The 16,618-nt window shown below is 34.7% G+C and overlaps 1 protein-coding gene across 2 annotated transcripts in view; it reads right to left on the bottom strand.

Annotated features, from left to right (window-relative positions):
* Positions 1-16,618, bottom strand: part of LOC102614077 (uncharacterized) — a 32,898-nt gene that overhangs the window by 12,587 nt on the left and 3,693 nt on the right. For both annotated transcript variants that reach the window (XM_052439572.1, XM_052439573.1), the window contains exons 11-16: positions 15,769-15,853; positions 15,623-15,681; positions 15,451-15,520; positions 15,263-15,354; positions 14,494-14,556; positions 14,267-14,333 (exon numbers count right to left, since the gene is read on the bottom strand). In XM_052439572.1, the coding sequence (XP_052295532.1) occupies positions 14,267-14,333; positions 14,494-14,556; positions 15,263-15,354; positions 15,451-15,520; positions 15,623-15,681; positions 15,769-15,853 (436 nt within the window). The remainder of the gene's footprint in view (positions 1-14,266; positions 14,334-14,493; positions 14,557-15,262; positions 15,355-15,450; positions 15,521-15,622; positions 15,682-15,768; positions 15,854-16,618) is intronic.

Raw genomic sequence — 16,618 nt, 5'->3', positions numbered from 1 at the left:
GTGTTTACACTTGCGGAAGCAGCTGTAAGCTGGGTTTCGAAACTGCAGACCGTTGTGGCTTTATCTACAACAGAAGCAGAATACATGGCAGCTACACAAGCTTGCAAGGAAGCTATTTGGATACAAAGGTTACTGGAGGAGCTCGGGCACAAACAACAGAAAATTTCTGTATTTTGTGACAGTCAGAGTGCCTTGCACATTGCAAGGAATCCAGCATTTCATTCCAGGACAAAGCACATAGGAGTTCTGTTGAGTGTTAGAAAATGCATATTTATAAAGGAGAAAACCGTCATTTTACATTTTAAGTATTACTAACAACCCTTACTTTTATATATTTAACCTTCTTGTGATTTAATTACATGTGTTTTATTTTAATTAAGTATTTTATGTATTTTAGGGGCATTATAGTCATTTCACAATAAAGGAGAGATCAGACGGCAAAACGGACATCACTTTTGAACTCAGGACGGTCGAAAACCTTAGGAGGAGTATAAAAGGAAAAATGGCACTATTCACATGTACGGTACTATTCACGTGTACGGTACTGTATACGTTACTGTTCACGACACTGTTCACATAGACGGATGATGACGTGGCATTGACCGATGATGTGGCATTGACTGATGAGGTGTCACGATCCTGTTGGACTAAAATTCTTATGTACTGTTGATGGTGACGTGGCAGCATATCAGTGGACGAAAAATCTCGCGTACGGTGCATGCATCACACAGGATTATTTTCAACCAAACCGCGTTACTGTTCATCCGGGTCAAACCGCGTTACTGTTCAAAGTCGGGTCAAACCGTGTTACTGTTCATCCGCGTGGTCAAACGTGGACTGTTGACTGATGACGTGGCGCAATCCTGAGCGTCCAAACTGTTTTTAATCCGATGGCCATGATTTACTCTATGTATCTATAAAAAGGGGGCCTCCCCCCCCTAATTTGATATCTCTGAATCCATTTTTGGGATCCATTTTCTGTAATTCCCTCTCCATCTTGTATTTTCTTCGTATTTTAATAAATTCCCATTTTGCCCCTAGTTCAACTATGAGTGGCTAATTTTCTTTCAAGCTTGGGTTGAAGGTGAAGTCTCAACATGTGTCATGGGCTTAATTTGGTAAATTTATTTTCTCTTCCCCTCTAGTTTTTGTGGATGTTTTGACTTCTCGTCGACAAATAATACTAATCTTGTCTAGTACCGCCTTGGTTTCACCGGCCCTCTAGTACAAGGTTATTATTATTTGGCACGATAAGCCCTTAGCACCATATTGATTAGAGCGTGGTTCATGAGGTGTGGATTCCCCCCTCATGATTTAATTGGCATTAATACGGATTATTTAGCCCATGATGCATGTTGATACAGATCCAGATACCCAAGTACGTTATTTTAATAGAATTCTCTTCAATTTATTCTCGCCATTTCTATTCCAATTTTAGAATTTATTCTTGCCATTTTAATTTAAGTCTTAGTATATTCCAAATCATTTCCACCACAAATCCAATCACCCATTTACAAAATTAATTCTATACACAATTAAAATCCACCTCCTCGTGGGATCGACACTCGTCACCATAGATCTATACTACAATAGATTCGTGCGCTTGCGAGTACATTAAAATTTGCACAACAAGTTCAGTATCACTTCGTTCGAGAAGTAGTGGAAGACAGAAGTGTGGATTTACAGAAAATCCATACGAAGGAGAACCTAGCAGATGTTTTGACCAAGCCGATAAATACTGATAAGTTTGTCTGGAGTAGATCCTCTTGTGGCCTAGCAGAAACGTAGGCAACATGATTATGGCGAAGCAGAAAGGATGGTGTGGAGATTGATTGATTTTCAATCTAATCTCCAAGTGGGAGAATGTCAAAATACTTTGGCTACAGCATCTAGAAGCTGCATCTAGAAGCTTTGAATAAGCTTCATTGGTGGCACACGGCTTTGAAGGCCAAGTAAATGCCGCCCAAGGAAAGAAACGAAAGAGAAAGAAGAAAAAGAGATGCCGGGCCGAAGAAGGAAAAGAAAAGAGAAATTAATAAAATAAAAATAATAATTAAATATTAAATGAACAGTAGCCAATTTTGGCTATAAAAACGCTGGCTCCCTTCATTTGTAAATCATCGAGTTCTTCAGTTCTTTTCTTTATTTAGAGAGTGTTTTTAAGAGTCTAGTGTTTTGAGAGTTGGGGTGTATTGGGGTTTTGGGAAGTGAGCTAAAATACTACAATACTTGTAACTCCTTTTCACTAGTAAAATATTTCCTTCTGTCTTTGCCCGTGGACGTAGGCTAAAAGCCGAACCACGTAATTTTCAGTGTCCTCTATTGTGCTTGTTCTTTATTTTCTTCTAGTTTTACTTTAGCTGCGTGTCTGCTCCACCCACCAATTTCCTAACATCAACAAAAACAGAGGAGATCCACAACAGAACCGAAAACACAAAAGATGAGGCAGCAATGTAATTCAAGAAAATAAAACATACGCCCTAGATGATAAGAATACCATGATAAAATTTTACTTTGAAAACAACAGGCCGTGTAGACTTAGCAAAATCCGGGTCCGGTCCGGGTTTTGGTGTTACCCGGGACCGGACCGGATGAGAGAAATGCAAGCCCGGACCCGGGTTAAAACCCGGTTTTTCCGGGTGCGGTCCGGGCTTGAGCCCGGCACCTTCCGGGTCCGGGTTTTGATCCGGGTTTTTAAAACCCGCATGTGATAACTTCAATTTTTTTTCAATTTTTTTCTTTAATTTTTTTTTTCATTTCTCTAACAATGCAAATTTTAAAAAAGAAAATAATCAAATAAACTCATTCAATCTCAAACTTTAAAAAAGAAAATAGTCAAATACAAATATATAACACATTAACAATGCAAATTTTGCACAAATGATAAATAAAAATTATTTCAATCTTCTTTCTAATACCTAAATTCATCTAATTTCTAACTTAAACTCATTCAATCTATATATAAAATAAATAAATTAAATTCAACAACACAATAAATTTAAATAACATCTAACATATCATAAATTCATAATTATATATTTATATATAATATATTTATTACATCGTCCAATCAAATTCCTGTAACTTATTACGACAGTGCTAGATTTGCAGGCTTGAGTAGTTCCGAAATTGTTTCTTTCGGGACCATTGATTTTAGCTGGGCTAGATGATTAATTAAAGAGATTTTATTGTGTATGGACAGTTAGTAATCGGAATAAGATAGAATCATAATAGAATTAAAATAAAGAATGAGAATTATTATAAATTATTTATTTTAGCTGTAATAATTTGTATTGTCACTGATGTATCTAACTTTTGTTGGAATTGGAATTGATTATTACAATACCAAAAGAGTCTTAGTTGATTATTGTCATCATTTATTATAATAATTACAATTTTTATTTAAAATAATTATTGTTAATAATAATAATAATAATAGGACAACTAATAGTAGTAATTATTATTATAACAATAATTATTTTAAATAAATCATTATTTAAAATGGACTAGGTCCGAGTCGATACAAATTTTTTTTTTTTTTGTGTCGGGATAGGATTAAAGTTCTTAACCTATTTATCTGACAAATGACACATGGGTAGTGATTGATTTCAAACTCTCCTGCGGAAAGATTTTCTCAAAATTATTTAGAGATTAAACTTAACTTGTTTTGAATTCAGACATCCGAATAACTGTATAACTAAACTATGAAATAGGATCCGATCTATTTATTTATTTATTTATTTTATCTTACAAGAACGTGTTACAAAATTTGCTAGATACACCTGGCTCTTGAATGTCCTTTCCTCCAATGAAAAATGAAAAGAACAATTGATGCAAGTGAGAATCAAACCACACCATCCATAATACGCCTTACTTTTATAAAGTCTTTTTTAAGTCTTGAGTGATTACAATTTTCCCACGGACACTTGACTAATTACCTCCTGTCAATCTCATGTAATTGTAACCCTTCCGTTACTGCAAATGTGTCAAAATCGGTTAGCACTGATTGTGGCAGATTGTCGACGATAATATTCCACGGAATCATCATCTTCCCCCCCTGAGATGGTGAAATTTTTGCTGCTTTTAAACAATACATTACATTTGTTTCTATGTGATAGTGATAATCTTTGGTACATATATTATTCTGAGTTTTTTTTTTTTTAAGAATCTGATACGCCAGATGTGTATTTATAATGTCGTACGATTAAAACATATAATCTGATTCCGATATGAATATGGTTCTGTTAATAAAATTATTATATCATAAATATGCCTACAAAATTTAATGTAGATTGATTATATTTTATATATTGTAGGCTCACCTTGAGCCTACAAAAGGCGTTGATTATTCGATGCAAACGAAGAAGTGGCAGCGTGGTTACTTTCTTACCCAGTAGAGTTTAAACCAGGATTATGATTACCTAATAATTATGTCATAATAATAAAATTTTAGTCAAGGATTAGGTGAACCCTAAAATCTATTTTTTAACTATAATTTCTGTTGCGGAAGTGCAAGGCTGAGCAATTACCAATATTACGATCCACAACAGAACCGAAAACCGCCTATCAACAAAAACAGAGGAGATCCACAACAGAACCGAAAACACAAAAGATGAGGCAGCAATGTAATTCAAGAAAATAAACACATACTCCCTAGTAGTAAATTCGATGATCAAGATCTTATACAGAACAATTCCAAACGGCAAACGGCAGCTAGGAGATAAGAATACCATGATAAAATTTTACTTTGAAAACGACAGGCCGTGTATACACAAATGACAAGAGTTGTCACACACAAGCCGTCTCATATATTTTTATAAACCAACAACCAGAAAAGGTATGTATCGACGCATAATATGTCTTGTAAAAACAACATGTCATTTGCAGTTTATAATTGATAACGGCATGACGTCTCTTGGTTGCACTAGCAAAATCTGGGGGAGACTGCACCGAATATTTCAGAAAGGGAAAAAAGCTTTGTGAAACGTTGATTCCTGTGGTGCTTTAAACCTTTCTTTAAGTCATTTAACAGTAATGTGAACTTCTTTTCTGATTCTACTTAATAGAATAGGACCTATGTTTAAATTTCTATTTTTTATTATTATGAGTTCTCAAACTCTAAATTAATGAGCATGAGATAGATATAGTTGCACTAACTGTTTAATATCTAAATTAAATCTTTCTAGTGAATAATACTGCACATGTATAGTTATATTATTTTATTATGGTTTAATAATCCAACATTAAATCATATCTTGCATCAAATAGCAATATACTTCTTGTTCTATCCATTTTTATTTATGACTTTAAAATAATTTAGTTAGTTGTTTGTTATACGGACAGTACAAACCGATATAATTCCCATTTAGGTTAACCATTAGAAAATATATTATTCCCATTTAGGTTAACCTTTCATGACGAGATTCAAGAGGAAGTCTGGTGGATCTTTCTTTAAAGCTGCAATATATTATTCTTACAATAGTAATAAAAATGATAATTAATACTGTTAGAAAAATAAAAAGTACTAGTTTCACTGTCCCGGTGCCAGCCGGTTCACATTTGAGCATCAAGGACAGAGTCCATAAATCATTGCAAAAAATATACAAACATATTTTATCTTACAAACCTCTATAAAAGTTTTATCATTTTAATTTCCTTCGGCAGTTAAATGAATTTTGTAAACATGATGAGTTCAATCATTGTAAGCATTTGTTTCTTTATTTTCTGTTGCTTCAGCTTCAGCTAGCAGTCAACCGATTATATGCTAAAAAGCAATGAAACTGATCAACTTGCATTGCTTGAATTCAAGGCCAAAGTTACTCATGACCCTCTTGAGGTTTTGAGTTCATGGAACTATTCCAGGCACTTTTGTCAATGGAAAGGTGTCGCTTGCAGTCGACGGCACAAAAGGGTGACTGGATTACGTCTTCCATCTTTACTCTTGCAGGGGTCTCTGTCGCCTCACATTGGTAATTTAAGATTTCTCAGAGTGTTAGATCTCAAAAACAATAGCTTCCGCAACGAAATCCCTCAAGCGATTGGATATCTGTTCAGGTTACAAAAATTAATGCTGTATAACAATTCATTCGGAGGTCAAATTCCCGACAACATATCGCATTGCGTTAACCTTGAATCCCTCGGGTTAGGCGTCAATGAGCTTGTGGGGAAAGTTCCAGGGAAACTCGGCTCCTTATCAAAGCTCCGGATTCTCACAGTACACTTAAACTATTTGTCAGGAGAAATCCCATCTTCCTTTGGCAATTTGTCATCACTCGAGTTCCTCTCAGCAGCTGCAAATCAATCTGTGGGACAAATTCCTGAAACCCTGGGCGAGCTTAAGAGGATGCGTCAAATATTATTGGGAATAAATAAGCTATCAGGTGAAATCCCTTTCTCAATCTACAACTTGTCTTCGCTTAATTGTTTTGAATTCGTTGTTAACCAACGTCAAGGAAGCCTTCCATCAGACTTAGGCTTCACTCTTCCTAATCTTGAACGATTAAACGTTGGTGAAAATCAGTTTACCGGACCTATTCCTGCTTCAATATCCAATGCCTCAAATCTAATGAGACTTGCAATCGAAAAGAATGGATTCAGTGGAAAGTTGCCTAGTTTGCAAAATTTACATAAACTCCAATGGGTTAATATTTTTCAGAATCACTTAAGAAATGGGGAAAAAGATGACTTGGAACTTGTCGAATCTTTGGTCAACGCTTCTAGACTAGAGCTACTGGATATTGGTGACAACAATTTTGGTGGAATGTTACCTGAAGCTGTGGGGAACTTCTCAACCCGACTTAGAAGGTTATCAGTTGAAAACAATCAATTGTTCGGAAATATCCCAAGTGGATTAAGAAATCTTGCTAACTTGGAGCTTTTATATCTTGGGGACAACCAATTCACAGGCCGAATTCCGGGAAGTATAGGAGATCTTCAAAAGCTGCAGACGTTGAGGTTGGAGGGGAACAAGTTTTTGGGGGAAATTCCATCTTCTATAGGAAATTTGACATCGTTAACTACACTAAATTTTGAGGAAAACATGTTAGAGGGAAGCATTCCATCAAGTCTAGGGAAATGCCAAAACTTAATATCATTAAATCTCTCCAATAACAACCTCAGTGGTACCATACCCACTGAAGTGATTGGTCTCTCTTCCTTGTCAATCTATCTTGATCTATCTCAAAACCATTTGAATGGTCCTTTGCCCTCTAATTTTGGTATCTTGAAAAATCTGGGTTTTTTAGATATATCGGAGAACAAACTGTCTGGTGAAATTCCAAGCAGTATAGGAAGTTGCATTATGCTGGAACAACTCATCATGAATGGTAATTTCTTTCAAGGGAATATCCCTTCATCATTCAGTTCTTTGAGAGGCATTGAGAATCGTGATCTTTCGCGGAACAATTTCTCTGGCCGGATTCCAAAATGTTTTGAAAACTTTCCCTTTTTGCAGAATTTAAATCTGTCTTTTAATCATTTTGAGGGCGAGGTACCAATAAAAGGAGTCTTCAGCAATTCCAGTGCTATATCTCTTGATGGAAATGATAACCTCTGTGGTGGCATATCTGAGTTGCATTTATCTACTTGTTCCATCAAAGAATCAAAGCAATCACGTTCCCGTTCCCTGAAACTGATTATTCCTGTTGTTATAGGAATATTGTTAGTAACAGGGATGTCGTGTTTGATAATTACTTCCTGGCGGAGCAAATCAAAAAGGGAGCCAGCCACTCCTCCATCAGCTCTCTTGGCTTCGGTTTTACGAGTGTCCTATGAGAATCTGTTCAAAGCAACTGACGGGTTCTCTTTGGAAAACTTGATTGGTGCCGGTAGCTTTGGTTCGGTCTATAAAGGAGTCCTCAATCATGATGATCATGAAACGCTGGTGGCAGTTAAGGTGCTTAATCTTCAACATCGAGGAGCCTCAAAGAGTTTCATGGCGGAGTGTCAAGCCTTGAGAAGTATTAGGCATCGGAATCTCGTCAAAATAATAACTTCCTGTGCAGGTGTTGACTTCCAAGGAAATGATTTTGAGGCTTTAGTTTATGAGTTCATGGTGAACGGGAGCCTGGAGGAATGGTTGCATCCAAACCCTGAGGCACCAAGGAATTTAAATCTCCTGCAAAGACTGAATATTGCCTTTGATGTGGCTTCCGCATTGGATTATCTTCATCATTATTGCGAAACTCCAGTAGTCCATTGTGATCTCAAGCCAAGCAATGTTCTTCTGGATGGTGAATTGACCGCCCATGTTGGTGATTTTGGATTAGCAAAATTCCTTCCGGAAGCCACCAATAATTTGTCATCTAATCAATCAAGCTCTATTGGAGTAAAAGGAACCGTTGGTTATGCTGCTCCAGGTAAATACTATAATTTAATTAACTTGTTTTTCAATCCTTAGAAATTTTACTAGTTGAACCAACAATTCTAATTTTCGAATTGCAGAGTACGGAATGGGAAGCGAAGTCTCAACAAGTGGAGATGTGTACAGTTTTGGCATACTTTTGCTGGAAATGTTTACAGGAAAGATGCCGACGAATGAGATGTTTACAGGCAATCTAACCCTACATAATTTTGTCAAGGAAGCTCTTCCTGAAAGACTCGCTGAAACTGTTGATCCAGTGCTTCTTGTAGAAAGAGAAGAAGGGGAGACAAGCAACGCCAATGCTCACAAACAATTGACCAGAAGTTTTAGTGTTAAAGAGTGCTTGGTTTCAGTGCTGGAAATCGGAGTCACTTGCTCTTCAGAGTTGCCGAGAGAACGAATGAGCATGGAAGATGTTGCGGCTCAGCTGGTTTCCTTCAGAAACAAACTGGTCAAAAATGTGCGAGGCCAACCAGCAACTTACGTGACTGCGTAAGTAATTGGTTACTCTCAAATGACAATAAAGACAACAATCTTTGGTTCCTATCAACTCTTTATTGGCAGAAGCAAAAATGAACAGTTGCAATTGTTAAAAGATGTGTTTAGGACTGCTGATGTGGTTCCTATCAACACTTTTCTGGTGTTGGTTATTTTTTTGTAGTTCATGTTGTGATCATAGCACAATCTTTGGACCATGATTCTAGTGGGTCGTTATTTGGCTTTGATGTGTTGTTATTAAAACTTTAAATTGTAATGTTTTCGGTTTTATGATAGTGTGAAGTTCTCTTTGCAAAATCACGTTGCTCTCATTTCCATTTACAGCACCGAAAATACAAAAATAATAAAAATAATAAAAATAATAAAATTATTTTGAAGGTGATTTTCACTACTGCAAAACAAAATTTGCTTTAGTCATTGAAGCCATTGTTTAATACATTACCCGATCAAACAACCTCGCCAAATGAAAAGCTACGTCTGTTTGAATCGATTGATTTGGAAAATTAAATTGCATTATGGACAATCAAATCCCAAAAAAAGAAAGGAATTAATTTTAATTCCTTTTGAAAGTAGCCGTTTTACAATATAATTTTTTTTAACAATTGTAGGCTAATGCTCTTTGTGAGATATTTAGACTTTAGTTATCTTACATTATTATGTAAAGTACATAATTTTTCCACACCCGCTTAATAAAAATCTAATAATTGTGAAAATAATATAATTTTATTATCTTATATTTCCACAACCGCTGAATTTTTATTAAACAGTTGTGAAAAAATTAAGTATTTTACATAATAATATAAGTTAACAAGCTTTAGATATTTATTATATACGGAGCTTATGTGATCCATGAACTGCCAGTGCCAGACCATTGCATTAATCAATCACCATGTGCCTGCTGACACGTACGATTGGATTTTGATCAAAGGTATGATTGCATCATTCCACCAAGGGAGTTTTTTTTTTTAAATTACCGTGGTCAGTTGAAATATTAGAAAATGATCAATTAAAACCTATCATTAGTAGCTTTGAAGATCAATTCCATGATCAAATACGAGATTATTTAGGCCCTCATATAGCGACATATCTCATGAAATCACACACTCAAAGTAGAAGAGAGATATTTTTTTCCTTTATTATCGCATTTTTCTTTATCCATACTCTTTATAAATTTCTTTAGAGTACAATTATTTAAACTTACCAACATACATTCAATACTTATTTACTTATTATACGTATTTTTTAACTCAAAATTTTAAAATTTACTCTATACACCTACTTAAATGTCAAATATTCTCATATAAACTAAAATAAAATTTTTTTGCTTTCTCTCTCTAGTCTTTGTATGATTTCATTTCCATTGAATCACACTTAAGCTAACGTAGTAATAGCTTGGGCTTAGTTTTAATAAACTACGATCCCGTCATTTATTTCTTTTTAAGTACTTACTATTTTGCAGATTTGCTACGTGGAACAAGAACATTAAAAGTTCATTAATATGAAGAGAATAAAATGAAATTCCAACTGCTGTAAATATATATATATATAGAGAGAGAGAGAGAGAAATTATTTTAGCCACCATCATCCATCTAATACTTATAGTCAGAATATTAGTTTTTGTCGCTAGAATCTTATAATGATGATTGATAGTGGATGAAATTCAGGTTTTAAGGAAGAAAAATTATTAATCCCGAGTGTGAATTTGAAAAATTATTTATTTTTTTAATTTATATTATCTTATCTTTTGTGGCAAATTACTCAATGGGTTTTATGGTGATAAAAATTATTGATAAATGGGTGTAGAGAGTATTTTATTAGGTTCAAATAGCCTTATTCCTATTTCTAATATTTCCCTGTTATAAAGATGTTATTATCTAATTTTTTTTCACTCTTTTACAGTTTTACCCTTAAACACAAATGGTACTGGCATAACAATTACACCTGTGCAGTCAATTTAAAATGTAAAATTTACTCTTTAATGTTAAGAATGAGATGGGGTATTAAATATTTGTAAACCAGTCAAGCAGTGACAAAGAATACATTTACAAGGAACGACATGCTACAAGTGAGGTTAATACTGAACCAAATTATCTGATAACCTTCATCATCTAATTACGCTCATAAGGAAATTTAAATTGGAGAATTACTATTTGACAGGATCATGAGAACTGAAATGATGCATGAACAATACCTGTCTCTTCTTGATAAAGATAGCTGTGAAATAAAATAATAATCACATGAGCCAACAAGATAAAGTTAGCCTAATATTCTGTGGGATTTGACCTAAAAAACAAAAACAAAAACTTGCTGTTCGTACATTGTGTGCAAACTTCAATTTCTGAATAGTGAAATTTTTGTTGGTGATTAAGATTTAAAGAGCATTTCTAGATATGCAATAAAGAGATTGAAAAGGACAAGAAATGGGAGAGTTAGGAATAAATGACAAGGCAAAGCAACAAGCATGTGAAGACGACTCACAAGTTGGTGGATGTTTCTGTGAATTTGACTCTCAAGACAAATCTGCTTTTAGTTTTTGAGTTTAATGTATGGTTTTTCGTTTTCTTTAATCATTACCTAATTTTTTTCTTTTGACAATCCACTACTATGAATTAACTTCTTGTAAGCAACATGTAACATATATATTCTTTGACATGAATAATTCCGCACTCCAGAAGAGAGAAAAATTTTGGCAACTTGAAATGCGCATCAGTGCCTGCCATTACAAGAGGAAAATTCCGCCGACCGCTTTCCATCGTTGATTGTATTAAACAAATTGGTTTTGTTAGTTTCGAAATTTATCAAAAATATTTATCAAATTGTATTAAATATTTAACAATCTTTGGACCATGCTTTCTGAAATATATGCATATTTGTTCTTAAATGATAAAAGAAAAGCAGAAAGAAAAAATTGTTACATTTAAATAACTTGAAGCCATATATTTACATTTGAGATTAGTTACAGCACCGAAAATACAAAAATAATAAAAATAATAAAACTAGACTGTTTTGTTACAGAAAAGGTGATACAACAATACAAGATATTCAGTCCTGCTCAAGGTCTCCACTACAGTACAACTAAAATAGTTTTTAGTTGCAGATTTAACCTAGTTACTAAATTTCAAAAATAGCACATTCCTGATACTTAGGTAGCCACGGGACCAGATTTGAGTTTCTTCTTCACTTCATCAAGCCAAGCTTGAAGATCCCTGAACTCTTCCATGTCAGAAAATCCTTCAGCCTGAGATTCCAAAAAGCGCATTTTCTTCTAAGAAACTATATAATAACAGAAATGCACTCTAACACAGTGAGAAAAAGTTTTACCCTGAACCAGTCAAAAACAGAAACGGAAAATGCAATCTTTAAACCAACTGTAAGTGTCTTAAATATCAAATTATAAGGTGTTTTACTTGTTTAAGTACGTTCTTCAGGTGCATCTCAGCAGCAAAGAGTTCTCGACAGCTACCAGAAGAGGAACAAATTTCCATGTAAACCTTACAAAGTTCCAAGGAAGCATGTGAAAACCTTTTAAACCGATCTCTTTCTTTCCACAAATCAGATCCCTGACACAGACACAGACAGAGAGAGAGAGAGGCTGAGTTGTCAACTTGTCATATTCCTTTAGATAACAAATTTAGAAAACAAAAATGAAATCACAAAGCTTTTTCTTTGCCTTCTTTAAAAAAGAGAGAGTGAGAGATTAACAAAATTTGATTAGCATTAACAAATTCCATCAACATCAAAGTAAAACATAATGCTAACTTATTATAAGATGATGAGATTTATGGAGAAACCTGATATGATCTGACTTGCTTTAAGAGGGCTTCAGAGCACATTGTAAGATCTCCTTTACTTTTAAGTCACCTTGCATATAATCCCCACATATCTGCACTACTCTCACCTCGAAGTACCTATGCCATACAGAGAAACATGTAACATAAGCTAAAAATATATATATATACATATTCTTTCCTCATGTGGCTTGAATTAATTTGCATATCACTTGGATTATTTTCACACAATTTGAGCCCAAAATTTAAGCATACCAATTCCTGCAAGCACTAAAATAGTAAACTGCTGCATACATACGTCCAAATGATTTGCAAAAATGACCAATTTTGTCTAGAAATTCAGATACTATGGATTGTTATTGACCCACAGACCATAAGATGCCCAGCAAGTATGAATCATATGCCCAAAGACAATTATCATATAAACTAAGAAAGATCAGAAATGATAATATATACGCATAGAAATATGAGAAATATGTACATGTGTTGAGGATATGTGTGAAAGAGAGAGAATGTCCCTTAGCTCAGTATTAAAAGACGGAAAAAAGATGATCATGGACACATGTGCAACCTGCTGAAGAATTTTCCCAAGAAACTCCATCAAGTGCTCATTTTCTCGTGATCTTCCCATGATTGAAGTCCTTCCTTCCAGATCTAGCACTATTCTTTCTAATAATTCAGTATCAATTCTTTTATTATTAGTCATGTTCAACACCATCTGCACAGCCTCTAGAGCCTGCAAAAATAAAATATAACAAAAATAAAGAAACTGCTAAAAGTATAATGAATAAAAGAGTAATAATTTGGGAGAGAGATCATGTTGAGGACACGGATGTCTAATATTATAATTAAATATTATTAACACTGCAGGAAAAGACTGCCAACAAGCAAAAATGACAATCAACAAGCTGGCAAAATTATGAGAAGTAAAAACAAGGCCATCCAAAAAGAACAACTCAATTTTAATGAATAGCAAAGAAAGGAACATTATTGCATTCATTAGAAATTGATGCCCAAAGTGACAGCAGGCTTTATCCACCAAAAACAATTTGGTGTCTTCCCTCCCTAGCTTCTTGAAAAATCCTCCCATTTCTTTCCAACCAAAAAAATTCCTAGCACACAGTAATCATACAATCCCCACGTGTCAAAATATTTATACGACCATGGTGAAGGCAGGGGGTTAATCGTTAGAAAGTCATGCATCTAGTTGCATATATCAAAGGACAATGACCCTGAAAAAAATAATTATAAATTTGAGAATCTGTAATCCATTAACCATGACTGTTCAAGGACCTTGATGAGCGTAAAAATATTCATGGGAAAAAATTGTTATCCAGATATTTCTTGACAACGAATTGCTTGCATAAAAGGATGAAGCTGAGGTACAAAAAGGTCAAAAGAACAATAACATACATATGCAAAAATGACAATGGGCTATAAACTATCAAATTCTTTTAAATGAAAAGAAGACAAAATCTCTGCAGCTTTCATTAGTAGACCAAGATGACAACATACATGAAGCAATCAAAACCATCAGAGGATGGCTAAGAAAATGCCAACTTCATCTCAAAAGATTTCAGTGATAAATGATCGAAATTAAGCGCACAACCGCGGTTACCTGACCAATATTGCCCACATCCAAAGCAACATGGCTGTAGTTTTCCCACAATTGCCAACTGTTCCGTCTGTTACAAAATCATGTTATAGGTTATTACATTAGATATCACCTTTTGCCTAGCAGCAACAAATTATGTATGACAGTGTTCTTGTGATCAGATAGTGTCCGACTGCATTGTGCATGACAGAAAATAAAAATGTAGTGATCAGGGGTAAAAAAGACAGAACTTGAACTTTAGGGCCTCCTTGAATGCTATAAAAGCCTCTTTGCTCTTCTTCTTGATCATATGCCTGCAAGATTACATAAATCTCAAGACTTCCATTGTTATAATTGACGAGAATTTTACCATCCCAGATATTTTTTCATGAATTTTTTAAATGTACTAGAAGAGAGAATAAGTAGCTCTTCGTATCTTTTCGAAAGTGGTATTAACCAATTAATGTCTCGCTAACTAATAATTATGCTGCTAAATAAAGTTCCACAATTGCGAAAAATACAGTAAGTCACAGACAAGATGAAATTGAGACTGCACAAATTCTAGTACAGTATAAAATAAGAAGAAACGATGCATTAAAAGACAAATAATAAGCACAAGAAAAAATTAAACAGAGAGAAAAGAGACTGTAGAGAGATGTGAGGGAAGCAATTTGTGCTTTTTTCTTTTAAATAAGACGAAAAGGAGAACTTCAATTGCTTTGAAAACGACGGAGGCATATGCTATGGATAATCCTCAAAAGAGCTGGCTAATATTTGCCCTATTCCTAATTATAACAGTACTATCTAGCTCTTAGCATTTGCAGCGACTAAATTCACTCATCAAGGGAATATGGAACCATATAAAATTTATATAGGACAACTGCAACAAGAAAGTCAAAACAAAGTAAACCAAATATGGGAAGCATACTCTTGCAGATAGAAGATGAAAGTGATTGACACCATATTAAAGAATACAGAGCAAGAGGATAGAATGACATGATGACAAAGAAAAGAGCATACAAGCAAGCAATATTGTTCCAAGCTTCCCCATTGTCTGGATCAAGTTGAACAGCCCGAGTAAACCCATCCAGAGCCTTTTCAACATCCCGAGCCTGTATTTATATTTCAGCCGAGAGTTTCAGAAACTTGGGGCAAAAGGATAAGAAATCTCTCCACACTAAACACATACTAATACAAAAATATGATACCTTCAATGCAGCAGCACCAAGAGCAAACCAGCCATCCGGATACAAAGAATTCAAGGCCATGGCAGCCTCCCTGAGACAAAAACAAGGGTAAATTGTCATTCAGCCATATCAGTTGTCAATGCAGCAAATTACTGTGTGGCAGAAAGAGAAGTAAAGCATTAAAGCAACATACCAAAGGATTTTAGACGTCTCGTACTCCCCTATATTGTAAGCACTACGAGCTAGAGACCTCTGATTCACATAAAGATATGTTAACTAAAAAATTATCACAGTACAAGCATAATGTGAACTACATTTTCTCTGTGCAACAAATATCACCTTAGCTCGAGCTGACTTATCATTCGAAACTTCCAAAGCTTTTTCATAGCAGGCATCATTATTTGTAACATCACCTAATGAACACCTACAAAATGTATCACAAGTCAGCAACCCACAATTCAACTCATCATTCTGGCTACATTATCACCATAAGTTATAAGAAACAAATGGCAGTGAAGAGACCTAAATAAGGTCAAGTAACAGTTGTCTTTCAACCATGTATTTTTTTTTTCCTTCTTTCTGAACAAATGGGCCAATAATTAAAAGATATCATATTTTACTTACATGCATATATCCATTATAAGAAATCAATGCAGAAAATCTTTATTGTTTAAATTGTGGCCATATATTCAAATGTCTAGCACCAAATATTTTCAAAAAGGATATGATTTTCAGAATTCACTTGATGGTATGTATTTCTCAACCATTTCACGGCACCTGGTGCATCAGAATCATCTAAAATGCAGGCAGGTTTCCACAGTCTCCTGTTGCGCCCCCCCCCCCCCCCCCCCCGGGCCCCTCATTTTCTAGTTTAGAATGCAAATTTTCTTCGGCAAAAACTTATCTTTTAGATAATATGCTGAACCATCAGAAGACTAACAATAAATGTCAGAATATGAGTATAAAATCCATTGACTCAAATGCAAGACCAAAAGCAATCAGTAAGAACACACAGTGAGCTTTTAAATCGTCTACAGCAAGTAAAAGATAAATTAAAATGTTTCATTTTCTTTTGACAATATCCTCACATTCACATCCAATGAACAATTATCCCTAGATTGCAATAAGTGACATCAACAATGGATTTAACTGAAATGAGAAGTAACTATAAAATGGATCGTAGAAAAGG

Source organism: Citrus sinensis, chromosome 4, assembly GCF_022201045.2.
Source record: "Citrus sinensis cultivar Valencia sweet orange chromosome 4, DVS_A1.0, whole genome shotgun sequence".
NCBI classification, from domain to species: Eukaryota; Viridiplantae; Streptophyta; class Magnoliopsida; order Sapindales; family Rutaceae; genus Citrus; species Citrus sinensis.
This window is presented reverse-complemented; position numbering and strand designations above follow the sequence as displayed.